The sequence below is a fragment of the Leuciscus leuciscus genome (assembly GCF_965113295.1).
Source record: "Leuciscus leuciscus genome assembly, chromosome: 6".
NCBI lineage: Eukaryota > Metazoa > Chordata > Actinopteri > Cypriniformes > Leuciscidae > Leuciscus > Leuciscus leuciscus.
Window position 1 is genome coordinate 31,629,293 of NC_138730.1, and position 25,660 is coordinate 31,654,952.

The 25,660-nt window shown below is 35.7% G+C and overlaps 3 protein-coding genes across 6 annotated transcripts in view; 2 read left to right on the plus strand and 1 right to left on the minus strand.

The window, feature by feature from the left end:
- Positions 1 to 3,827, minus strand: part of tnn (tenascin N) — a 34,194-nt gene extending 30,367 nt beyond the window's left edge. For all 3 annotated transcript variants that reach the window (XM_082172616.1, XM_082172615.1, XM_082172614.1), the window contains exon 1: positions 3,700 to 3,827. The gene's annotated coding sequence lies outside the window, so the exon portion shown is untranslated. The remainder of the gene's footprint in view (positions 1 to 3,699) is intronic.
- A 12,641-nt stretch (positions 3,828 to 16,468) lies between these two features.
- mrps14 (mitochondrial ribosomal protein S14) lies at positions 16,469 to 22,135 on the plus strand. Of its 2 annotated transcripts, XM_082171789.1 has the most exons (4): positions 16,469 to 16,519; positions 20,599 to 20,747; positions 21,286 to 21,450; positions 21,682 to 22,135. In XM_082171789.1, the coding sequence occupies exons 2-4, from the start codon at positions 20,676 to 20,678 to the stop codon at positions 21,862 to 21,864; spliced, it is 420 nt and encodes a 139-aa protein (XP_082027915.1). In that variant the 5' UTR covers positions 16,469 to 16,519; positions 20,599 to 20,675; the 3' UTR covers positions 21,865 to 22,135. The 2 variants fall into 2 exon arrangements, with proteins under 2 accessions (XP_082027915.1, XP_082027916.1); XM_082171790.1 differs by lacking the exon at positions 16,469 to 16,519 and having other exon boundaries at positions 20,621 to 20,735.
- A 626-nt stretch (positions 22,136 to 22,761) lies between these two features.
- Positions 22,762 to 25,423, plus strand: cacybp (calcyclin binding protein). The gene is made up of 6 exons (XM_082171788.1): positions 22,762 to 22,922; positions 23,214 to 23,430; positions 23,523 to 23,619; positions 24,398 to 24,497; positions 24,590 to 24,684; positions 25,002 to 25,423. The coding sequence occupies exons 1-6, from the start codon at positions 22,905 to 22,907 to the stop codon at positions 25,159 to 25,161; spliced, it is 687 nt and encodes a 228-aa protein (XP_082027914.1). The 5' UTR covers positions 22,762 to 22,904; the 3' UTR covers positions 25,162 to 25,423.
- Positions 25,424 to 25,660: the final 237 nt, after the last annotated feature.

The following is a 25,660-nucleotide window of genomic DNA, read 5'->3' on the forward strand; positions in this document are numbered from 1 at the left end:
AAGTTGACTATAAGTAAATGTATACGGCAGATCTTTATAAATTACTTGATAAATGACAGCATTCTTCTATAAATAATCTGATATAAAACTTTAAAAATTACATAATATAATTAAAACAAAAAATCAGTTATTTGAATATTTGTTAAATATATATATATAATAAAAATAAACATAAAAAATATAAATCAAAAATATTATTTACATGCATCTGATTGTTGTAGATAGACAGTATATAGAACTTGAGTAAAAAAAAATCATAAGTACCCGTAGAAGATGAGACATATCTAGCCATTATGCAAAGGCAAGGGCCCCTGTGAGCCTACAGGACCTTAAATGACAGCCATCTACTCTGCTTTTACAGCCAGATAGTTTCACTGACACTGCATAACCTGTGATAACAACCGATTAATATCTATATGCACTTTTTCTTTATGGATTTGAATTATGTCCTTTTATCAATCTCAACACTGTAATAAACAGAACATGACAAATGGCTTAAAAATTCAGCACCACGTTTTTGAATTTGTCATTTATTCATTCCACACCTTGTTTTGGACCATAAAGAGGATCTTTGTAAATGTGGCGCTTAAATATAAACACGGATCAACACACATCAAAGTCCAGAAGCAGATGTGGAATGGCAGAAATGCTGAAATGAGGAGACAGAGCACTCCCTCAGGACCCAGATAGAAATGTGAACAGAAGCACAGAAAAATCTGGAGCTCATGCCGTACGGATCAACCAACTGAGAAGAAAACAGTGCTGGCGGCTGTTGTTTTTGACAGATTCTCTTTTGCAGATGTGGACAACTATTCCATTGCATTAGTCTGAGAAGACTTCTAACGGCCATTTTGGGTTCATCAATTTCCAAATAATAACCTTAAAAAAACAAGTAAAGCAATGAATCATTCACTAAATGGCTTGTCCAGCCAATATATTCTTGTCAATGCAACCCAACTGTATATGTCCAATAGTAGACCTCAATACAAATAGCAACTTCAAAAACAACATCAATAGCACAAACAAAATGTCCACACAGAGCAAAACAATTATCCTATGACAGTAACCACATAACAAATCAGCAACACAGTTCATATGAAATAGTTTGTTACGGTCTGTTGAGCAATTTGTGACTATTTAGAGGAATAATGTTGGTTTAACATGTGTTTTTATGTAGGCTAGATTCAAAGACATTCACATCTGTGACTCATACTGGAACAAAGTATTTCACTCTGCATTATCTTTTCTAATTGATATATCAAAATAACAAAACTCGACTCACTGGGTAATATTTAAACACTTAACACTGAACTCAAAGAGGCAGGAGAGTCTCTCTATCATCTGAAGGACTCCCTGATGCTAATTAGATTGGATGGTGCAATATTGAAGCATGGAGTGGTGAGGTCCATGACGGTCCTGCCGTAGCCCACATCACAGGCCCAGACACCACACACATGCTAGAGCTGCAAGGCCCTTTGAGGGTCTCGTTTATTGCTTTCTGTCAGAGGCTTTTATTTCTTGTGCGCTGTTTCTTTTTGCTCTTTTATTTATCTTGGAAGGGACACTGGAAAAGCCTGCCAACTTTCTTCTTCCACAGCTACAGGAGGGGATGTTTGAGTCTGCATGCACATAAACACACTGAAGAAGATGCTCTGTTTCTATCACAGAAACTGAACAGACAATACAAATCGCACTGCAAAAACACAAAATACTTTTTACCCACATTTTGCATGTAACTGGCCAATGCATGATTTTATTATGTATAAAATAAATATAGAGGAACAGACTGTTAAAATTAGAAAAATATAATAATAATAATTCAAAGGATATGTCTTATTTTATGCCTTTTTTTGTGCAGTGTAGAACATTCAAGAATCTCCTTGAGTTTTACAAGTTGATGTCCAATTGGACACAGTAATGTTTGAACATTTCTTTTCTATACCCAGTGAACAATTCAGCAAGCCGTGCCCAATGAAATCCCTGCTACAGCAATAGTGGAAAGGATGCTTAAAAGAGCCTGGTTCAAGACATAGAAGAGATGCAGGCAGCTAAGTGGCCGTTGGCTGTTTTCTCTTGGATCTCGACACCAAGTCAAAACATAATCTGTCAATGCTTTGACTGGGACTTATTCATGGCTTTTAGGAACTACAAGTGCAAAGACCTACAAGCAATAAGGCATATGAACAGACTGTGAACAGCATAAATCACATTCTGAGAGGGGAATAAATTGAGTGAGGTAGAAGGCGGGAAAACAGAGAGCCAGACTGTGCCGTGCCATGCCCTCTCCTCTCCTGAGACACATTAGGAAGAAGACAAAGACAGTCTGTTCCACTGCATCTGAAGCGGAGCCCCAGTTGCACCATTAGGAAGGAGATGCAGGGCTTACCGATGCAGAGACAGAAGAGGCGGAGAGGTGAGGAGTGCAGACTGTGAGCCGCAGACATGCAGCACTAGTGATTTTCCCCTTTGCTCTTCAGCTGATGAGAGCTGAAAGCAATTAAGCTTAAATCTAGGTACAGACTCATTTCCTCTCCTCAGTATGTGAACCACTGGGGAATGAAACCACAGCAGCCTTAGAGGATCTTTCAGATGCCCAAAACTGATTTTGTTAGCCTGTAATGTGTAATGTGCGGGCAGCATATAGTAAAACTCCAGTGGGCTGCGTGCAACATCTGCTGTTCATCTGATCTGGGCTTCTGATAATACCTGAAGCCAACACAGTAGCCTTTCCTCCTAATCTGGCAGACGAGGGGGATGTTGCTTAGATCTTGTGTAAAAGTGGGCTCTGAATAGGTTAAGTAAAAAAAAAAAAAAACTTACAGATGGAATGAGCAGGAAATACAGCCTTATGACAACCATATTTTATTCTGTTATGGCAAGTAGGAAGGTTTCAAAAGAAAACTGACAAATAGTGTACCAATACCCATTGCAAAGTAATATCAAATATTTTTTAATAAATATGAAATAGTCATTTGTTTGAAAAAAAAAAAACCAACGAAATTATTTAAAACCCAAAAAAAAAAAAAAGGCTTTCATTTGCAAACCGTGCTGCCAAGCACCTGACTTCAAACACGTTTTTCCACTATTAGGCATTGTCCATTGGGACACATATGTTATCTTGTCAAGACTGGGAACCCCATTGCTGTACAAGATTTATGTATCAACTGGTCATTTTAAGGCTTTCATTAAGCACTTTTTATTGAAATGAAGCTGTTTGTACTTTTAAACCAGAGATTATTGTCCCAAATGACAAAATATGAATCAATGTCAATGCTTTCAGTATATTTATCTAAAAAGGATACATTTGGCAATGGTTCTTTACAAGGACATTTACATGGAGCATGGACATTTAGCAATTACAAAAATAGAAAAGAAAATGTAAAATTTAGATTGCACTATATTAGTTCTCTGTTTTTAATCTGATCTGACTATTAAATATAAATTACTTAATGTGATTCAGACATTTAAAAAAAAATTTTTTAACTTGAATAATACTAGGTCATTTAGATTTGATCATAAAGTACATTTTAGATTAGCTGTCAAAAAACATGTTTACAGTGTAGATTAAATATTCATTAAAAAAACATAACACCATAACATAATTTGATGTCGATAATCACATTTTTACAGCCATTTTTATGGCTGTAAAAAAAGTGAGAAGTTCATGCACATGCAATAATGAAGCTGCAGATGCCTTACCCCAGAATATTCCCTGCCACAGTAATATCCCTGCTCACTGTCCGACGCCTATTACTGCAAGCACCTGTTTACAAGCTCATAGGCATTCAGGGCCCTCCTGTCCAGCAATGTCCCGGGAAGTCCTTCAGCTCTCTGCCTTCAAACTGTTTAAATGTCCTCATTGCAGCACTGAGCCAATGGCCAGCCTGGGTGTGGCTACCTCCAAAACTCAACCATAGAGGACAGAACTGAATGAGGGAGGTAATGTTGAACATTGTCTGGAACTTATTTCATTAAATACAAACTTAACAAGAGCGCTCCATGCATACCACCACCCCTCGCAGGTAAATTTTGATGAGCGTTTTTTTATTTCAGAGCTTTTCTTACAGTAGCAGTGCTAATCAATCTATTTTCCAGGAATTGTGATATATAGCTTCTGACAGGCATGTAGAGCCAAATTCAACATGGTCCTGAGCTTAAATACAGCACCAAACTACATGGTGCAATAGAGCAATATTTGTATGTGTTCTTTCCACAAATTCTTTCCTCTTGATTCCAAAACTTTATAAATGGAAATTGATTCCTAATCTTATTTACAGCTTTTGGTTTTGTGCCGTTTATAAAAAAATTTCAACGCTAAGCATGTAGTCAACAAAATGTACACATATTCAAATGCATAAACTTCAGCATAACAGCCCTAACAAAAACATACGACTTTGATTATTATTGATTTAACAAATTAATTTCTTTGGAGAAACTCCACACATATTTTTCTGTCAGCCTATAATCAAGATTTTAAGTGGAACGGAACAGCAATTATCAGAAGTCATCAGTAAAGTTGTTTGGCTATAATTTCCCAGGCATCTGTTGATCTCAGGGTGTTGTGTTACACTGAGGTGAAATGCTTGGGCTGAAACTGGAGTGCAGGCCAGGTGTAATGTTTTTAAAGAGAAGCAGGGGTCTGGCTTTTTACATAATGCTGTCGTATATTATTCCTCAGACAGTAGCTTCCTCATGGAACACTTTCAAAGGATTTTGTCATTGAAAAAAGTCACAATTATATGCCTTAAAATATTCCCTTTAGTCCTACAGCAGACATACTCAATGTTTAATTTGTTAAGGGCTAAACGTAGAGCCTGAACACTATAAAAAAATATTTGGCACACCTGATTGTCTCCATAAATATTTTGATTTTACATGTGGTTGGAATTTGTAGGGAATAAGAACAGGGAGAAATTGTTCTGTAGTCAGGAAATGTCCAGCTGCATGCTGAAAAAAAAAGTCATGCAAGTTTACAGAACCTCTCACTCAGCAGTGATTCTTTGAGTAAGTGATTGTGTCCGTGTCTATGTCTTTAATTACCCCTGAAAAACACAGTAAACACTGTTACTACTGGTTTTTAATTACATGCCATTTTCCTTATTGGGTGATTGATTTACAGACTGCAGTACTATAGTTTGAATCCTCGAAAAAAGGCAGACTTAAGTTAAGGTCAAATTGAAGTCTACACTCTAAAAAATGCTGGGAGGTTTTAACCCAATTTTGGGTCAAATATGGACAAAGCCAAATGTTGGGTTAAAAATGTAATAACTTTTTTTAACCCACCGGCTGGGTTTGTCCATATTTGACCCAAAGTCGGGTTGAAACAACCCAGCATTTTTTTTTTAGAGTGTAGTCTATGTACAAAATCTATGTACCCTTTATGCAATATTTCATACAAATTTCATATTTTGCTTTTTTTGATTGATTGATTTTGATGACTAGATTTGAAGGGATAGTTATCCAAATAATACTGTCATTGTGTACTCACCGTCATCACTCTGACTGACTTTCTTCTGTGGAATTTGCTATATTTTAAGTCTTCTAAAATCATATAATATCCGTTTTAAAAAGACACAGTAAGTTAATGATCCATTTTAATTTTAGAAAATTACTGTAACTTTAAATAAACAAAACAGCAACAACAACAAATGAGTCAAGTTAGAAGTGGCAAAATATTTAGTGGTCTTATAATGGTCTTAACCATTTTAATCACAAATCTCTGGTCAAGAAATTAGCAAAAATTGCACAAATACTGTAGATAAAGTAACTTAGCACGGAATAGCCTTCCTCAACTTGCAAACAGCTTTTACAGGAAGAAGAGTCAGTGTTCCACTCAATGTTAATGGCTTCAAAGAGTTCATGAGTAGTTGTTTCATTAATGAGTTTAATGTGAGACCCAATATTCACTATAGGGTTCAAATCTGGACTCTGACCAGGCCAAAACATGAGCCTGATGGACTTGTTCTCAAGCCACTTGGTTGTCTTTTAAACTTGGGCAGGAGCCTTGTCTTGTTGAAAAATAACATCTGATCATCACTCCCGGAGATAACAACTTTTCACTGATGGGAAGCAAGCCATTCTGCAATATTCTCCTGTACTCCAAATCATTAAATTACTTTTCACAGTGAAGTAGCTCCCCATACCAGCAGCTAAAAAGGCTCCCACACACAATCATAGCTCTTCCTCCATGAGATGCATTTATTATTATATTTATCACCAGATTCTTGAAGACTCCGCTCTAAAGCATCACCATGAGTTTCACTGTGATTCATCACTCCACACACAACTTCCCGTATTCTGGCCAAAAAATATTTTTAAGTGCATTTGACCATGCACCATTTCCTGACCAATAATGTGCGGTGAACAATTAAAAGCTTCTTTTTTTTTTTTGCATGTAACTGGCTAAATATTTTCTAAATAAAAGTATTGCACCCTTGCTAAAGTCTTAATTTTTATTTATTTTTTTTAAAGAAAGAAAATTACTGACCAAACAAAATTGACGAGTATACTAAAATAATTTTTTTGAAGTGGCAATATTTATTTACCACTTAAATACCAATGAACTATGCATGAGAATGATATATACGTTTGTAAGTCAAGCTCTGGGTACCGCATGATTTACATGTTCCAGAGAGCTCTAAATCATTTATCCTTTGAGCGATACACATGTTTGAGGTCCCCCCTGACACGTCCTCAGATATATTCAGTTCCCTTTTGAATTATTGAATTATGTTCCAGTTTTTCAACCCTAGTATTGAGATGATACCCACAAAGGAAATATGACTTTCATCTGTCACTCATTTTTCACCCCTGGCCCTCTCTCTCTCTGTTTATTTGAGAAGAGGATCTGTGTGATTAATGTGTTTGGCCACCAGTGTTGTGTGTACAAGAATGCAGCAGAAATGTGGCGTGGCGTGAAGCAGACTTATGGCTTTTACCATGCTTTTTATGAGGCAGAGGCTCAGCAAGAGTTTGTGCATGAGGGAAACAGGGATATATTTCAATAAAGACTATGTGATGTACACAGAATAATAAATAAAAAATGGTGGGGGGAGGAAAATTTTTTGATTGCTATGCTGGAAGTTTATGATGATCACAATTACTAAGCAATAACCTGTAGCTATAAAAACATAAACACAATTTATAAGCAGACTACACGTTAGACAAACTCAGAGGAGTACATTTTGTTCCACAACCCATCTCTCTTCTGTTGAAAGTTAAACTTAATACAGCGTGTTTGTTTTGAAGTCTACCATAGAGGTGCAGAGACTTGAGGCTACAAAGACAAGCTGCAAGGAAATCTATCAACGAAAATAAAATCTCTGTACTTAAACATATTTAGATGGAATGCTTCTGGGTTTTATTAGACTGGTTTTGAAGGTCAACCCCACCATAAGAGAACTAAGAGGGGAAAAAAAAACATTTAAATGAAAGCCATAAGGTCTCAAGCTCTGCAAATAAACCTTCTACCAACTTATACGTGTGAGACACATATCCATTCATCTATCTACCTGTCTCCAAAGCGGGGAACATAACAAATCTTTCCAAAGCTATGGCAGGAAGCTACGAGGAACCGAATCGGGTGTGCTCCAATATTGCTGTGCAATTCTTTACTCACTGAACCGAGACATCGTTAGCATTAACGATGGGAGAAAATGTGATCCTACGAATAACGATTTGCTCTTCAAAAGTTGACCGATGGCCTTAATCGCACAAACACACTTAAGGATGATTGTTGTTGTAACTCAAAGCAGGAATATGTATGGCAATAAACATACTAGTATGCAGGTGACCTTTAAGTTCAGCACAAAAGGCATTCTTCACATTCACGCCATCTCACTGAATCACATCTATGTGAGGCTGATTTATTTTAAATCCATTGCAGGACTCTTCGAGACAGCATGTTCCCAACCTGAACAATGTAAAAGAGCTTTGTTGCTCTATAAGGTTCATGGCTTTCGACAGCCTTTCACTTCCTAAAATGAATACAGAGGTAACGTAAATGCAAGACATTAAATGCAAACATTAACAAAATTGATCAATCAGTCAATAAGTATGTCAATAAAGACTTTAAAATATGTCAAAAAAGACTTTAAAAGTAGACACCATAATAATAAGATAATCAGAATTTTTTTTCTATAATTAGTAAGTTAACCTTAATTAATATCACAATATTATTTACCCTTTGACAAATGTATTTCCATTATAGATGACTGAGCAGTACTTTGACAGACCAAAAATAACTTAAATGCATCATATTGGAAAGTTGAGCTGAGCTCAGAGCAGCTAAACAATAGAAAGGAAAATGTTTAACACGGTTAGTTGTATTGTTTCTTGATTTACTGCAAGTAACATGTTTGCCTCAAAAGACAACACTTTTTTTTAGTGGCTATGATAGCATAAACAGAAATCATTTTTTTTGCAGTAACAGTAATTCAGCATTTTCTCTACCATATTTAAAACTAATTGCAGGACATTTAGCAACACATGTCACCCAGCTTTTATTATGATATTCTATTATCCATCCAGCTGTAGTTTGCAACATGTGCCTCCAGCCACCAAGCGAACGCACAGAGTAACATTATAACATCATTTTCAACACACTCAAACATATTGTTATGATCGTTTTGACCAAGTAAAACAGTGCTGCGTTACCCCACAAATTTAATTCGTCAAACAAACTGACCTGTATGAGTAACAAAGTTCAAGTTCAGGGAAGAAGGTAATCGTAAAATATACATAAACAACAAAACAAAAGGAGCGTCTGCAGCCGACTGACGCATATAAGCATAATAAAAACAGAAACATAAAATGTCCTGTTCCCCTCTCGTCCTTTACTGTCGTCATTCCTTATTATCCTTTTGAATAAGCGGCCTCTGTGGGAACTTGCATACTGTAACAATGATTTGATTTCTCTGGATTTAAACATTGTTGGAAACATTTGGGATCATGTAAGTACAAGTCAACAAAATACAGTAGACTATATAACATTGTATAGTAGTTTTTGTACATGTTAATCCAAAAATCGTACATATTGTGCCTTTAATTGGTTGGAAAGAATAGACCCTGAAAGAGATGTCTAAACTCTGCTTTAAACACTCACAGTTAAACGCTCCTGAATATTAGCCTTTTAGTTAGACAGGTTCAAACCATTTTGTAAAAATCTGTAAATATAGTGTTCCTGGAGAATTTCACCAAGTATCATACACAATATTAATAATGAAACCACACAAAACAGGTCATAAAAATATCATATAACTGATAACAGCATCCCATAGGCATAAAAATAACTCACCTCCCTCCCAGAGAGCAAAGCTCGTCTTCTCTCACCTGTTTCTCATTAGCCACCGAGGTTCTTTCCTCTTCAGATATAATGTGATCTGGACACTTGACTTGAAGCATTCTATTTCAATCTGCACTGCAGGGCTCAAAAATACATTCTTTCTTTATAGTATAGCAGAGGTCAAATCTCTGGGAGAAGTGTCCCATATGGCGCTACTGGTTCTTTTCACCATTTGTGAATTGCTCAGTTTTTTCAGTTTTTTTGTTTTTGTTTTTCATTCCAGACAGACTTTTCTTTGATAGGTTGCACGAATACGAGGCAACAAGTGACAAGTTTATGAGTTGATCATTGAGCCATTAAATGAATTGATTCGTTAAAACACATTGGCTGCGTCCGAAATTGCATACTCTCATGAGTAGGTTATTTTGAATAAGTAATTACTTCACGACCATTAAAAAAGTACCGGTAGTATGTGTGAAGAATTTAATCTTGACATACTACGTTCGCTATAAGTTACCCTTAACTCAGCGTCACCACCATTCACAAATCCTCTTCCGTGGCCTCATGGGACAGTAAAGTGTCCATTGTATGCACACTTAAGAATCTTGCCGGAAAAAGTGTTATCCGGGTACTTTTTGCCTAATATTTTATGAGTACTGTGAATTCTGACATACTTTTCACATGCATTTCGCCTACACTGATAAAAATGATTTTGTGGTGAAGTAAATACTACAGAAAAAAACAATGTAATTTACATGAAAAAGTTAGTTCAGGCAAAAATATAAAAAAACGAAGTAAATTCTATATTAGAAGCCTCAATTCAAGCATGTAGAAATGAAAGCATAAATATCAACGTTATAAAAATAACTAAACTTTTCTGATACTGGTGTTCCCATCATGCACTGGGCCTAGAATAATTAATGAGGTTGATTTTCCAGCTGTATTTACACTGTTTTATCTTTGCTTTTGTTGTTAGGATTAGTAACTTGCCATTTTGTGCCATTTGGAGTTCATTTTCTACTCAAAATGACAAACACAAAAAACACTAAAAAAAATGTATATTGTTTGAGTGAAATGTATTGCAAAGGAAACTTCAACTAAATAGATATTACTCAACCTTTTACTAGCCAAGTTAAAATTACTTATTTTCTTTGTTACTTTCACTTAACTTAGTTAAGTAGAGTTTACTTAATTCCATATGTGAAATTTACTTTAAAAATCAGTGTTAAAAAAAAAAAAATCAGTGTATTCATGGATTTCATCAGGTCCCTTTCCACAGGTGTATTAATCAAGCACAATGCAGTCTGCATTCATAATCTAGGTGCTTGATTTTATACACCTGTGGAAAGGGACCTGATGAAACCCATGAATATATAGGGAAGTATGCGATTTCAGATGCAGCCATAGTTATACAGTGCACTAATCTGTAAGATCTTACCTTCATACTATTGAAATACAAACCGGATGACAGAACACAACGTGTGCACCATTACGCTGATTTCACGCAGCCGCCATTTTGAAATCGAAAGAGAGGCTTCGGTGGGAAGAACCCCGGAAGTAAAGATAAACAACAATGCCTTGGATTACCAACCTAAAGCTGCTGCCGCGATTTACACTATTGGATGTTACTATTCAATATAGGATATGTATATAGTTAATTCCTGCTTCTTTTTTTACATTCTGAATTATATATAAAAAAAATATTTTATTTATAAATGAATTTCACTGTATATAGTCTAAAGTATGAAAGAAATGTATGTACAGTTTTAGAATTGACACACCATCATTAAACACAACAATACGCCATCGCATTCACGACTCTCCTGTGATTAAAGGCGACACTTCCGGTTTTCTTCCAACCGGAGCCTCGCTTTCGATTTCAAAATAACGGCTGCGTGAAATCAGCGTTTAGCAAACTATGTATAACAATTACAGTAAATAATAGTAACGTTACATTTCTTAGTAAAATGTTCTATATTTCCATGTTTTCTGGTATAGAGAACCAGACAAAAATACTCTTCCGGGCCATTGACAGAAATTTCCGTGTTTCTGTGTTTTCACTGTCACACGCTAGGGGGCGCTACGACACATAAAGTAGATGCATATGTAAAATAACATGATATTCAATATTAAACAGAATATAAATCAAAACTGCCTATTGTTACTGAATGAAATGTCGACCCATATGAGCTATATGACGGTGCAAGCTTTGGGGGTGAACTGAACTCGATCTACTCCATCTATCATCATTCTGAATCCGATCCAGACGTAGGCTAGCCTGGCAAGCCAAACCTACATCAAGATGTTTAGTCTGACTCTGGCAACTCACCATAGACACGGCTTAATCCGATGGGCGGGATAAACGGCTGTCTTTCAAATTCCCTCTGCACGCAATAGGACAGCGCTTCAACCAACCAGGGCCCGGTTTCCCGATAACGCTCACTCTTAGCGCGCTAAGAGAGCTCGAAAGATATATCTTACCAAAGGTGTTTATGTTCCTAAGTGTGTTCCCCGAACCATATACCTTTGGAAGCTGCTTAAGATATACCTTCTTACGTGCGACGTTTCCCGGCGCTGTCCGTGGCGATGGTGCTGAATTGTTTGAAATCGATGGCTCGAGAATCAATTATTCTCTCGTGCAGGGGCTGTTTATGTGAAAAAGCGGTCATCTTTATAAAAGAAGCACTTCAGAAATAGTTGAAATTGCAATTTATTATGATTATTGGATATTATAAAAAATAATCCAAACTATAATAGCCTATAATAGCCTAGCCTACATATTTTAAAATTGTAACATATAGCCTATTGCTGCCACAATAACCTTTTCAAAAATTTACGTGCCGCCTTTTCTTTCTCATTTTTGTTTGCTGAGATGGAGCTGCGATGAAATATTGTACTTGTGTAAATACTTTCCAGCATTTCAGTAATAAAAGTTGACATCTTACGTACGGTGCTCGGCAGTGATCAAAAAGGATTTAAACCGTGAATTTTGAATCTCTTGTAAACTCGGAGATGTGGATTCAGACGGCAATTAAATTACCACACGACCTGTTTGTCAAAAAACAGAAGGTACTAATTTGGCCAGGGATTTTTACGCGGATTGGGTGAGAAAAACACTGATATTATGGATTCGGACGGCACTAAAATCACCAACTTACCCCTGTAAATGTTTAAAATACCGGACGAGCCCATGAGAAACAATATTAGCGTCCGAATAGGACTTAACTGACAGTAGCCTATGCTTTCACTGGCCTTTAAAAGAGCGTTTTAATTCAATTAATAATATTGTTTAATAATATAATTAAAAATCTAACAACAATCAGTGTAATGACAATTTTATTCTTTGCATGAAAACACTTGAATTAGCCTAATTTAATACTGTCTGGGTGTATTAAAACTTCAGAATTATATTCATTTAGACCTGCAACAGTGATAAGGTAAAGCTAAGAGTGGTCCAGACCAACCTTACGAAAGTGTGACTTACAAAAGATATACTTAGCGTACGAACGTTTCGGGAACCGTCCCATAAGGTTAAGAGAGAGGTTAAGGAATAGGTTAAGAACTACTTAGAGATAAGAACGCTTTGGGAAACCGGGCCCAGAGCGTTTTCCCAACAGCGGAGCTAACGTTAGTTGATAGATTCAACTTTTACCATATCTGGCCGGCAAAACGACGAACACATCTTCCTTTTTTTAAGAATGACTTCAGTGCCGTTCTTTGCTCTTTTCTCAAAGAAAAGCTTAACTCCAAGTCCTCCAGAGTCGCGGACAAAGCCGATTCGAAAGATGTTCGCCAGCAGCCGTCATTCTTTGTTTTCAAGTCGCAGCCAGGTAACCGTCGCAACTCTGTCGTCATTATGTTAAGCCCGCCCCGCCTAGTCTATACACGACGTGATTGGCCTGACCCAATTTAGGTTTTTGCAGCTCCAAAGTCTATGGAGAGTTGCTAGACTGCCCTGGCTGCAAAATACATTTTGCTGCCGCTAGGGTGCGTCTAGATTTCTAGGCTAGACGTAGGCTATTATTTGACAAAAACGCAAATGTTCTCAGCTTTTTGCTCAAAATGTTGCTTTTTATGAAACTTACCCATATAAGTGTTGATAAAAAAAAGGAATGTATGAAGCTTGAATAAAACTTTTGTTTGTTTATTTCAAAGCAGAGGGTCTGTTCTTTCTTTTGACATATTGCATGTTCAGGTATTCAGAAAATATTCTGGAGCCATAAAACTTTTTGGAAAATGATCAACTTTTTTCAAAAACGCTGGCGGGGAAAGAGTTAAAGTGAAAGTTTATTGCTTTTACATTAATAAATGACCTCTCACTGTAGCTTAAAGTTTTCTTAAAAAAGCATTGCAGCCAGAGGATTGATATAATTCAAGATCATGTGTGAAATGTTTCCAGAAGTCTAATCAAATGAACTAAAGTACTTCACCAGTCACATTCTCCATGCTAAATTAGATATCCTCCACCCACCCACTCAGGTGGGTGCAGAAACACTACACTTCAGCTGTCCACAACTCCATACATCCACATAGTTTAGATGTACTGTTGAAAATAATGCACCATGGCATGAGGAAATCAGTCATGCAATCTCGCCTCTAATGGCAGCTCTCAAAAAACATCTATAGATTCAATTTATCCTCTTAGTTAAATGGTTAAACAGGTCAGAAACACATGCTGACATGCACATGTCAGGGTTTTTCCTCTCTCTGCAGACCATTCTCAATTACCCGACTCAATAAAAGAAGCTTTCTTAAAGTTTACAGACTCTACTACAGTATTGTGTTGGGTGACTCCGCTCCACTGAGTGGAAAAGGGTAAAGGGTGCCCTGAGAACACACTTCCTGTTAACCTTGGTGGTCCCGTTGAATGAATTCACAGATGGCCGTGTAAAAAAAAAAAAAAAAAAAAAAAAACTCTCAAGAGGAATAAAGTCCCAGTTATCATTTTATATTTCATTTTGGATCCGACTCATCATAAACGTCCATGTGCTGTGTTTGATGGGATTAACAGTTAAGTTTGGAAAGCGGGATCGCTCTGATTGTGATGGTTGGCCGTGCGAAGTTCATTCCCTCTGATGTCTCTATTTCATAATAATGTCAAAACCAGACATGCATCGAGGACAAAACATTAATCAAATACTAGTTGTGCTTCTGTGCTAAGATTAGAGGTTTAATGTTCAGTAAAAAATGACACTGCTGGGAGTCATTCTAAGAGCCCTTGTTTGTTTACTGAAATTGATGATGAAATTAAATGGGACTTCAGGATGGATGGATTCTCTTTTTTCTATACATTGGCCTCAGCATCTGTTGAACAGAAGGACCCGAGTATATAAGGTAGATAAAAACATGAACTGACCCATGGAGAGACAGAGGAACAGGGGCTTCCGACAAAATATAGACTCGTTCGGCAAGGGTTAGTCCTCGGTCCCGGGCTATTTGATTGACACAGTCCTGAGGGAGCAATGCAGTACATTCCATAATTCAGGAAGGCCTTGACCTCAAGTCCAAAAAGGACTTTACCTCATCGCTGGAAGGCTGCCTGAAACTATAGTAAGCGCAATAACTGCATTCATAGTCATATGCTATTCATTTTGTCAAAAATTCTAAGCTTCTTTTTCACAAAGGTTACACTTTATTTTAATGGTCCACTTTAAACATTCTATTAAGTAACTTTGCAACTACATCAACTTACTCTCATTAGTATGTATTAGTAGACTGACTGTTGTAGATATTTCGGTCAAGGTTAGGTGTCAGGGTTTGGGTTAGTAGAATAAGTTTACATATAGTCGCAAAGTTACTTATAGTCAGTAAAATGTCTTTTGGGAGACCATCAAAATAAAGTGTAGCAGATATTAAGCAGACAGTCTACTAATACGCTAACTGATGACAGTTATTTATAGGCCTAGTTAGTAGAATAAAGGACAATCGAAATAAAGTGTTAACAAACAAATTATAACGTTTTTGCCACTCTCTAACTACAATTTTGCTTGAAAACTTAAAAAATCATGAAAAAATCGAAATAAACTTTTAAAGCCACTGGTCCAGAACGCTAGGTCTTGGAAACCAAACAATCTTGAGGTTACGTATGCAAATCACCTGTTACCACATATGGTAAAGAGCTCAGAACATGCGTCTCCACACGTGTGGAACATTTGAATATCGTCAAGTGAAATTTGTGGGAACTTTCTGAAAGATGCTGCCTTCAAGTGCACCATGGGAAACTCGTGCCTCTAAGGCATTTATTATTACGGCATGTCACGCATTCAAGTCAGAGACATAACACAGAAGCCTAAAAAAATAAAAAATAAATTACTTTGTGATAAAAAAACAAAACAAAAAAACATCTGAATTCAATACATAATTAATTCATAATATAAAACTAAAAGTTTGTCACATATAGCAAACTGTGAATGTTGAGTAATTAACTTTACAATTCGTGTCTATCAGCTGTTCTGTACATCTTACCTTTAAAATTGGTATGTAAAATTAAAATAACTTTCAAAATCCTTTATAATTCAATACAGACTTGCTTTCCACTCACTGATCTCTGAACCCGCCCATAGGGGGTGGGATCTCACGATAAAACGGCGTCTTTTCAGTTTCGAGTAAACTAGTTGTATAATTTCTTCCGATACTGCCCTCTGTAACCGGTAGGCGTGGCTTGGGAGTGGCCTAGTAGGGCAGCGAAGCAAGTGCATTCTGGGAGTTGTTGTCTTTCATCCACATGAGCCTAAAATACATTTTCTGGCTTTTCTCAGTCTAGAAGGCACCAACTTCTAAAATAATTTCACATTTCTACTACATAAATGACCCAATTTAAATACACAATTTTTCCAGCGGTGAAATATCCCTTTAAACAGCAACAAAATGTCAATCTCAAACTCATTTGGTTTCATATCATGCCAGGTTCAGTTTTGTTTCTCATTTTCACACTCCAGTGGGGATCAGCCTGGAATGTCTGAATATGAATATTGAAGTGATGAAGTGAAGCTCTTCAAAACAGTATGTTTAATTTTTTAAAGAACAAAGCGCAGAACGAATCTTGTTTTTAGAAAGCATTGCTCTCATTAGATCTCAACTAGGGTTTCAAGTGGCCTGGGACAGGCAGGAAATTTAATAAATAGTGTTTGAAGCCCACGCTTCGGAAATATTCAGAAGAGCAGAGTTGCAGATATTAGATTCAGCTTCAGAAGAGCAGCACATGCACATCACAGTGTGGCATTCTGCTTCATATTGGTGAGTTTAAAATACACAACTGTGCTGTGGAGTTTTTAGAATAACAGCACTAATGCCCACATGCCCAGAGATATAATTATTTGCACAATGTTTCGTGTGGAGCTCTTTAAAGTGTATTAAAATGTAAAAATGATTTCATTATGGTAATTTTAGTGACCGATGGGCACATATCACATTTAAAAACTCCCATAGAAACTGATGCAAAGATTCAGATGGGGATTTTTTTGCTCAGTGTCAGTTGCCAGGTATATTTCTGAGTAAACATCCAGAAATGGCTAATGAATTAAATATCAACAAATTACATAATCTCCAGTTTCAATTCAAAGTTGTCAAAACCTCTTTGTAGGTTTGTCTTCTTGTACATAAATTGATAATAAATAACATGAGCCTTTAGAGTTTAGTTAATTGCATGCTTAAATGGGTTAAAAACTAATGCATAGTAAATTTGTATTGTTCTAAAAACATACTCAAGTACATTTTTAATACATTTAATAGTACATCTTTTTCACCTGGCAACCCCTGCAAGACCTGTATTTTACATGACTGATCTTCTTTATAAAAGTTGTGCAATTTGACATATGTTAGTATTTTTCTCAGAACACATCTCCCAGTATCTTTTAACAAAGGCTGATTGCTTGGGAAATTCTAGAGGAATTTACTAGAACAGTTTTTTATGAATGCCTTGGGGTTGAACTCTAACCATGTCATGCAGAGAAGCACATAAGGAGTTGTTTGTTGGTTGCTATTTTGTTGTCGTCTGCTTTTTCTTCCTTCTTTTCGGTTGCATTGTTTTAATGGGGGATTTATTCTGTGGCAATGACAGACTGGTAGATGAGCATAAGAAATGGCATGTAAACCTCATTAAGTATGAAAAGAAAAAATATCAGCAGACACAAAATGAGCAAACTTACCTCTGACATCAAGCTGCGAGGGAAGAATTTTAAAACAGAAGTTTCACTCTCTCCTCTGTTTATTCTTATAGTTTGTTGGCCTATTACATGCTCAACAAATTTGCTGTCTAAACGTGCCCAGATTCCCTATTTGTACAACCAGTCTGCATTACAATCAGACATTTTTTCTCTTATTGTCTGTAAGAGAGCTTGTTTCTCTTGTATTGAACTGCTAACACAGTGCAGGTGTAGGATCATGATGATGGTGACCTCAAAATGTGTCAAAGGTTTCTGTGCAGGATGTTCATGTGTCCATTGCATTTTCACTCCTGAAAATGTTATTTGTGAAGACCAACCTGTAAAATTGAGCCAAGTTCAGCCAACTGATGCAAAAGGTTGTTGTTGTTGAATTAAAATTATTAGTCAATGATGCGTGACAGGTTAATGACAGGTCATCCTGAGATAGGTTCAAATTAAAGAGTTAGTTCACCCAAAAATGAAAATTCTGTCATTAATTACTCACCCTCATCGGTCCAAATCCACATAAGACTTTTGTTCATCTTCTTAACACAAATGAATTTATTTTTATTGAAATGTGAGAGCTTTCTGTTCCTCCATTGACAGTCTACGCAACTACCACTTTTGAGGCCCAGAAAGGAAAGACATCATAAAAGTAATCCATGTAACTCCAGTGGTTTAACCTCAATTATATTAGTGCCTATCGATTACTACCTGCTCCTGCCGATCGACTGTCCTGCACAGTTCATCTCCAACCCTAATCAAACAAACCTGCCTTTAATTTTCAAGTGATCCTGAAGACCTTACCCATATGAAAAAAACCTGCATGGTTCATATACAGCAACCATATCTTCCTTACTTAAATCGGCCAGAATTACCTTCTGTGTTTCATATAAGGCCAATACATGTCCTATACAAAATCAGACCGATTATGGCCCATTTTATACTAAATGGCACACATACAACTTGTAGGGGATTTTTGCATTATATATGAATACTGTTAAAATACTTATATGAGTTTTACATGACAAAAGTGTGCAAATGTATATGGTATTAGTAGAAATATATAAAACTCAAATACAATTCATATATAAATCATTTAAAGTTCTTATATTGAATCATATGCTAGTCAAATTAAAGTCATATAATTTATACACATTTTGTGTCATTTGTTTATGTGTTTCATTCAGATTTCATGTTTTGATGACCAACATCTGATTCACTTATATGCAGTTGGCAAATTTTTAAAGGGATACTCCACTTTAAAATGAAAATTCTGTCATCATATACTCACCCTCATGTTGTTTCAAACCTGTATGAATTTCTTTCTTCTGCTGAACAGAAAGGAAGATATTTAGAAGAATTTCAGTAACCAGACAGTTTCTGGTCTCATTGACTTCCATGGTATTTTTTTTTCCTACTAAAAAACCCCCCCACAATTGACCAATTTATTTACAAAATATTAATTTCCAACGTGCTTTCACGAGAGCACCACGACGCATGCGTGTTGTGTTGACGCGAAAGCAGATGTTGTTGCATGAACACACGTTGAAGATTAATATTTTGCAATGTTTTTTTGCACAAACAGACCACTCATGTCGCTTCATAAAATTGAGGTTAAACCGCTGGAGTCACAGGGATTCCTTTAATGATGTCTTTATACTTTTCTGGGGCTTTAAAGTGGTAGTTGCATAGGCTGTCAATGGAGGGACAGAAAGCTCTCAGATTTAATTAAAGAAATCTTCATTGGTGTTCCGAAGATGAATTAAAGTCTTACGGGTTTGGACTGAAGTGAGGGTGAGTAATTAATGACAGAATTTTCATTTTTCGGGTGAACTATCCCTTTAAAGAAGCCCTGGCTGTTGATTAGGGCATATATGCCTTGAATCATCAGTTCTCTGGGGATTCAGACAGAATTGGAAAACCTGGATGTTATTTATAAGTGTTAGAAATCAGACCGGGAAAAGTCATGTAAATTAATAAAAAAATTGTTAAGCTCTAAAATATTTTATTGAGTAGAAATTGAGTAGTCCTTAGTCCTTTTCTTGTAAATAACTAACATAAATACAATTTTATAAAAGTAACCCAATTCATTACTAAATTTAAAAAAGTGGAAAGAACATTCAACTCCTAAAACTTCAAGTATCTTGCTTTTTTTTAATTAATTTAATTAGAATTATTTTAGCAACTTTTTTGTTATTTACAGACACTATGATTGCCCATAGATTAAAATAAGTTTTGACAAAACTAGGCAAAGACCTTGTAATATTGTTGAGGACAATGAGTGGCCTTGAAGTAAAAAAAGGTTGAGAACTACTGCTTTAAATGCATATGTAACCTATATTACAAAGACTTCAAGCATAAATCTTATAGATTTAGTCAAATTGCGTCTTTTTTTTGTATAGGGTTTTCAAAGTGTGGTTCAGGAACCCACAGGGGGCCGCAAGGGAGTGCTGGGGGGTGGGGTCTGTGGAAATGTTTAGAAAAACAAACAAAAACAATTTAGGCTACAATAACATTTATGGATTTAAATAATTAATGACATTATTATTATTTTTTGAACAGTACAAATTAGGCCTTTATACAGTAAACTACATAGATTGCTTTTAAATTTTAGGATGGGGGTCCTTCACATGAGGATGATCATATTTGGAGGTCCGTGGCATCTAAAGGATTGAAACCCCCTAGAGACAAGAGGATCCTATGTTGTTGAATTAATAGCAACATTCTGCCACTATCTGGCTGTGTACCGCAATTACACACAGGCCATTGTTTAATTGTAGTAGGCTACTGCTCTTCGTACTTTCTGAATTGTTTACTGATTATTGTGTCATGTGAGTCCGTTTTCCTACACCACTATTTTCATGTCTGGTGATCTAGATGCTCAGAGACCTACAATCCTGGACTTTACAATAATGAATCGCAGTAGGCAACCTTGCAGACAAAGCCAGTTGTCGACATTTTCAGCTGTGTCCTGTAACGACGGAGTCTCTTTTTTCCTTCCCCTTTGTGTGTGTGTGTGTGTGTGTGTGTGTGTGTGTGTGTGTGTGTGTGTGTGTGTGTGTGTGTGTGTGTGTGTGTGTGTGTGTGTGTGTGTGTGTGTAAATGGTTTACTGCTGTTTAAGAGCGATAACAATACTTTAATGCTTGGATGAACATTAATATGACCAGTAGATGGCAGTAATGATAAATCAAATTCAGTTCTCAACCTACAAACCACTGTCGAGGTCAGTCAGTGCTGGATCAACATGGCGGCGGTATGGAAGCTCCTCGGCACGGGGATGGGGTTTCTGCAGTCGTCCTTGCCTGTTTGTAGACAGGTAAATTTAATGTAAAAATCATAATGTGTGAATGCAAAGTCTGTAAGGACTTTTAATGCATTGTATTTCAATTGTGATCCTGTTGGACACTGTAATGTTAGACCAAGAGATGCTGGTGACATTTGTAGTTTACGTCTGTCAGAAAGATTCATTTTTAGTCATTTGTATTTTTTATAAGTTGTAAGGGGTTTTGTAAGACCTATGAATCTACAAATGTAAAATATAACGCTTTATAATAAGGTTTAGTTATTTATTATTAGTTAACATGAACTAAGAATTAACAATACTTCTATAGCATTTATTAATCTTAGCTAATGTTCATTTCAGCATTTACTAATACATTATTAAAATTGTTATATTTGTTGAGTTAATGAAACATAAACTAACATGCACAATCAATGAACAGCTGGATTTTAATAAATACTGTAACACATGTATTGCTCATGGTTAGATCATGTTAGTTAATACACTTACTAATGTTAACAAACAAGACCTTATTGTAAAGTGTTACCATACAATCTCATCTGATGTCCTTCAGGCCTACAGAAGTTCACTTGGAGTGGTGGAGCAGGTCAGGAGCTACTATGTTGACTGGAGGATGGTACGGGATGTGAAAAGAAGACAAATGGCATTTGAATATGCAGATACGAGACTGCGCATCAATGCCATTAGGAAGAATACTATTTTGCCAAAAGAGCTACAGGTATATTCAAAGTCTTGCGGTTTCACTTCAGTTCTAGTTTATACTCAGTTTTTCATTTACATGAATGACTTACAACCTTTAAAATCCTGCAAAAATAAATGATTTTATGCTATTTAACTCATTTACAAAGTCAGTAACGTTTATTTTGACTTGATGCAATGATTTAAATGTCAAAATATTGCTCTAAAACTAATAATAATAATGGCCATGTCTTCATGTTTATGTATTTAGGAGATAGCTGATAAAGAAATCGCCGCACTTCCTCGAGACAGTTGTCCCGTGCGCATTCGCAACAGGTGTGTGATGACATCACGTCCACGTGGAGTGAAGCGCAGGTGGCGTCTTAGCCGAATTGTTTTTCGGCATTTAGCGGACCACAACCAAATGTCTGGAATACAGAGATCAATGTGGTGATCAACCATGGGATTGTATAAGTGGTCATTCGTACAACCTTGTCATTCAGTGTATGAGCTTTACAATCTATGAATGAACTTGAGCTTGAGTTTGTTATGCCATTAGAAGAGAAGGTATTCTTACGAAAGTGCAAAGACACAGAGCTGGAAAACAAACAAGCTCCTGCTCAAAATTTTTTATTTTCTGCTAAGTTGATTCAGATTGATGGACTGATGGCTAATCTAATATAAGTTATGTTAGTGTAGATACAATAAAAAAGTGTTATGTGCTACTTTTGTGTTTTGTGATTTATTTGCATTTTTTGCATTTTTTTTGTGTGTGCTCTGTTCAGGTTTTATGTATCTAACCTTATTGTGGATTACTTTATCTCTTTGTTTGGTGTCACACTTAAACATAATTTAGTTTTACAAAAAGAGGAAGATATTTAACCTATCAACAAGACAAAGTAAATAATTTATTGCAAGTTTCTATGAAAATGTATTCAATAATCTGTGCATTTACAGATGAACACTTTACATTAAGCAACAGTAAATTAGTACATTTTAGCTAAATAAGAATATTTTGTGGTTGATAAACTGTTTATTTTATATATGCACAATGGGCGTGTGTGTGTGTATATATATATATATATATATACACACACACACACACAATCGTATTGCTATACAATTGTTTTTTTTTTACTGAGATGATGTAAAGCACATTGGTCAACATGTGTTGTTTTAATGGTGCTGTATAAGTAAAAGTGACATTGACACACACAATTTTAAATACGTTTTTTTTTTACCTGATAGATAATGTAATAAATTTGCAGTAATGTAATTCATAAAGTAACTATAATCTGATTAGTCGTATTTGGTTTAGTAAGAATTATTTTGTAATTTAAGGACTTTTATTTTGAATTGAACGCGGAAGCAAGAATCTTTCTAGAAAGAAACAGCGCTTCATGCATTCTAGTGGACACACGTTGACGAACTGAAAGCAAAGATCATTTTCATAACGTCGATAAAATTGTCGTGGATAGTTTCTTCAGGACAGCGATGGACATCAATGAACTGGTATAATATTCTGTTTTTCAGTGTTTTAGTCATTGTAATGGCATGTAGTGAGAATATAGCGGTCTGCTAGGTTTATTCTGTATTGCACTGTAAGCGCCCTTATGCAGTGGCATAAATAAGCTTATAAATGTGAATGAAACTCATGTTTTACTTTGAAAACTTATGGGATTATATACATGTTGGGTGAATTAAATATTACTAGACAGTGAGTTGACAGCTGCTGAACTCACCTGTCCTGTAATGAACATGTTAATATCCTGAGCTTGATATCAGATGTGACTGTGTCTCTAGATCGCCGGTCTTGAGAGTGATTTGAAAGAGATCACGAATCTGATAGAGAAATGTGAACGACAGCGCGTGCGGGACGTCTTGACGCAAGAGCACAAGAAAATAGAGAAAGAGCTGGCACAAAAACAACGAGAGCAGAAACTGCAGCAAGCCAAGAAAGACTCTGGAGACAAAACTGAAACAACACTCAAAGGATACACAGTCAAAATCAACAATTTTGGTGCGTTCATACCTAATGATAATAGGTATAGGCTATCCCACCGTGATAAATATTGTCTAATTGGCTACACATGTCGTTTGTCTCTGTTTTAGGATGGGACCAATCTGACAAGTTCGTCAAAATCTACATCACACTAAAAGGAGTGCATGCTATTCCAGCTGAAAATGTTGAGGCTAACTTCACAGAGAGGTGTGGTCTCGCATTAAATATTGCTGAATTTTGGTTTGTGTTATCATTTTTATTATGGTAAAACCATGGACATATATTTCGGCAACACTTTACAATAATGTCTCATTTGTTAAAATTAGTAAATGCATTACCTAAGATGAACTAACAATGAGCAATATATATATATATATATAAATTTTAAAAAAAAGCATTTATTAATCTTTATTCAAATTAGTTAGAAAATTTTATTGTTCATGGTTTGTTTGTTAGTTTACAGTGCATTATTTAATGCAACACAACTTTTAATTTTACAAATATATTAGTAAATGATGAAATTAAAATGGACCTTTATAAATAAAGTATGTAGAAGGGTTTTTAGTTCATGTTAACTAATGTTGTTAACTAATATTAACAAATGAAACGGTATTGTTCAGTGTTGCCCAACTTTCTTGTTTATTATTGTGTCCAGTATTTATTTATTCAAAATTCAAAGTCGGGGAGAGTGGGGCTTTGCCACAGAGATAAATTCTTTAAAAACGTTTGATATATATTTTATTATTATATTATATTTAATAGACGTGCATAAATTTGCTTCGACAAAGTGAATTTTTACATGTTACATGTTAGCTACTGTTTGCTCGTTTATCTCTCAGTTGCAGGCACCTGTAAATGATAGTCTTTTCTAGATATATGGTCATGTGACAAAATGTATTTACTAGGTTAAGAGGGTGAACATCTTTTTGAATCGTGGTGTTCTTAATGGTCAATAAGTGTAACCACTGCTCTCGTGTTTTTACAGAGGTTTTAATGTTCTAGTCAAAGATCTGGATGGGAAGAACCATCAAATGACCGTCAACAACCTTTTATTTCCCATTATTGTTGCAGAGAGTAGTAAAAAGGTTTGTCACTTTCTTAAAGTTATTGTATATTCTGTTGCTAAATTGGTTAAAATTGCATAGATAAAAAGGCTTGTCAATTTATTTGTTTACAGATAAAAACAGACATGGTACTTATCATGTGCAAGAAGAAGTCAGCAAAAAAATGGGAATGCTTGACACAAGTAGAAAAACTGTCTAAGGAGAAAGAGTGAGTCAAATGTGCACACTTTCATTCTCTATTCGTTTTCCTTTTTTATTTATTTTTATCTAAAAACAAGATTTTAAATTGAATGGTGTAGATTTATGCATAAAAATAATGAATATTATAATGTAAATTAATATGATCCAAAATAAAATAAAAATTATAAATTTGTAATCATGAGTTATGTTTATTATTATTTTAACATGAGATGAAAAAATATTTAATTGCAGTATGCACTGCTATCAGAGTTAGTTAGCATAGTACCAAATTTGGTTCTGCAAATTATGTTTATAAGTCATAAAATGGTAACATATCTGTTTCAGCAAACCCAGCTCGAATGAGAACGCTGATCCAAGCGAGGGGCTGATGAGCGTACTGAAGAAGATCTACACCGATGGAGATGATGAGATGAAACGCACTATCAACAAGGCCTGGGTTGAGTCTCAGGAGAAGAAGGTCAAAGCAGATGATCTTGACTTCTAAGCCAACTTATTGATCTGCTTCCACATTCACATCAATTCAGCTGCTGCACACATGCCATTCCACTTTATTATTTTATGCATTTTTTTACTTTGTTCTTGTTAAATGCGGCTGTTAAAGAACAATGTTTTTGATGTGTTTTCATCCCCCATTGTAATTCCTATCAACAAATGTTCAGTGGATTATCATTCATTATTCCTGCAGTTAGGACCATATACCTAAAAAGTGGAAAATAAAATAACAAATAAAAAAATAAGAAAAAATATCACTTCTGATGTTGTTGATTTTCTTGTTGGGGGGGGGGGGGGGGGGGGGGTACTTGTGCTTCATACTGTTCAGACAGTATGATGAAATATTGCTGTCATGCAATAAATATTATTATGGTGTGCAATCAGACAGGGGACACACAGTATTTAAAATAAAATAAACTGGATATGATGGAAAGGAAAACAGTATATTTGTTGATTATAATTTTAATACGATCTCAGACTGCTTTTCTAGA

Excerpts from the sequence above, each read along its gene's own strand:
- cacybp (XM_082171788.1), top strand. Across the intron at positions 23,431-23,522 it reads AGTCAAAATCAACAATTTTG|GATGGGACCAATCTGACAAG; the intron begins GTGCGTTCATAC and ends TCTCTGTTTTAG. Across the intron at positions 24,498-24,589 it reads TTGCAGAGAGTAGTAAAAAG|ATAAAAACAGACATGGTACT; the intron begins GTTTGTCACTTT and ends ATTTGTTTACAG.
- mrps14 (XM_082171789.1), top strand. The coding sequence starts at position 20,676 with ATGGCGGCGGTATGGAAGCTCCTCGGCACGGGGATGGGGTTTCTGCAG. Across the intron at positions 20,748-21,285 it reads CCTTGCCTGTTTGTAGACAG|GCCTACAGAAGTTCACTTGG; the intron begins GTAAATTTAATG and ends GATGTCCTTCAG. Across the intron at positions 21,451-21,681 it reads TTTTGCCAAAAGAGCTACAG|GAGATAGCTGATAAAGAAAT; the intron begins GTATATTCAAAG and ends TTATGTATTTAG.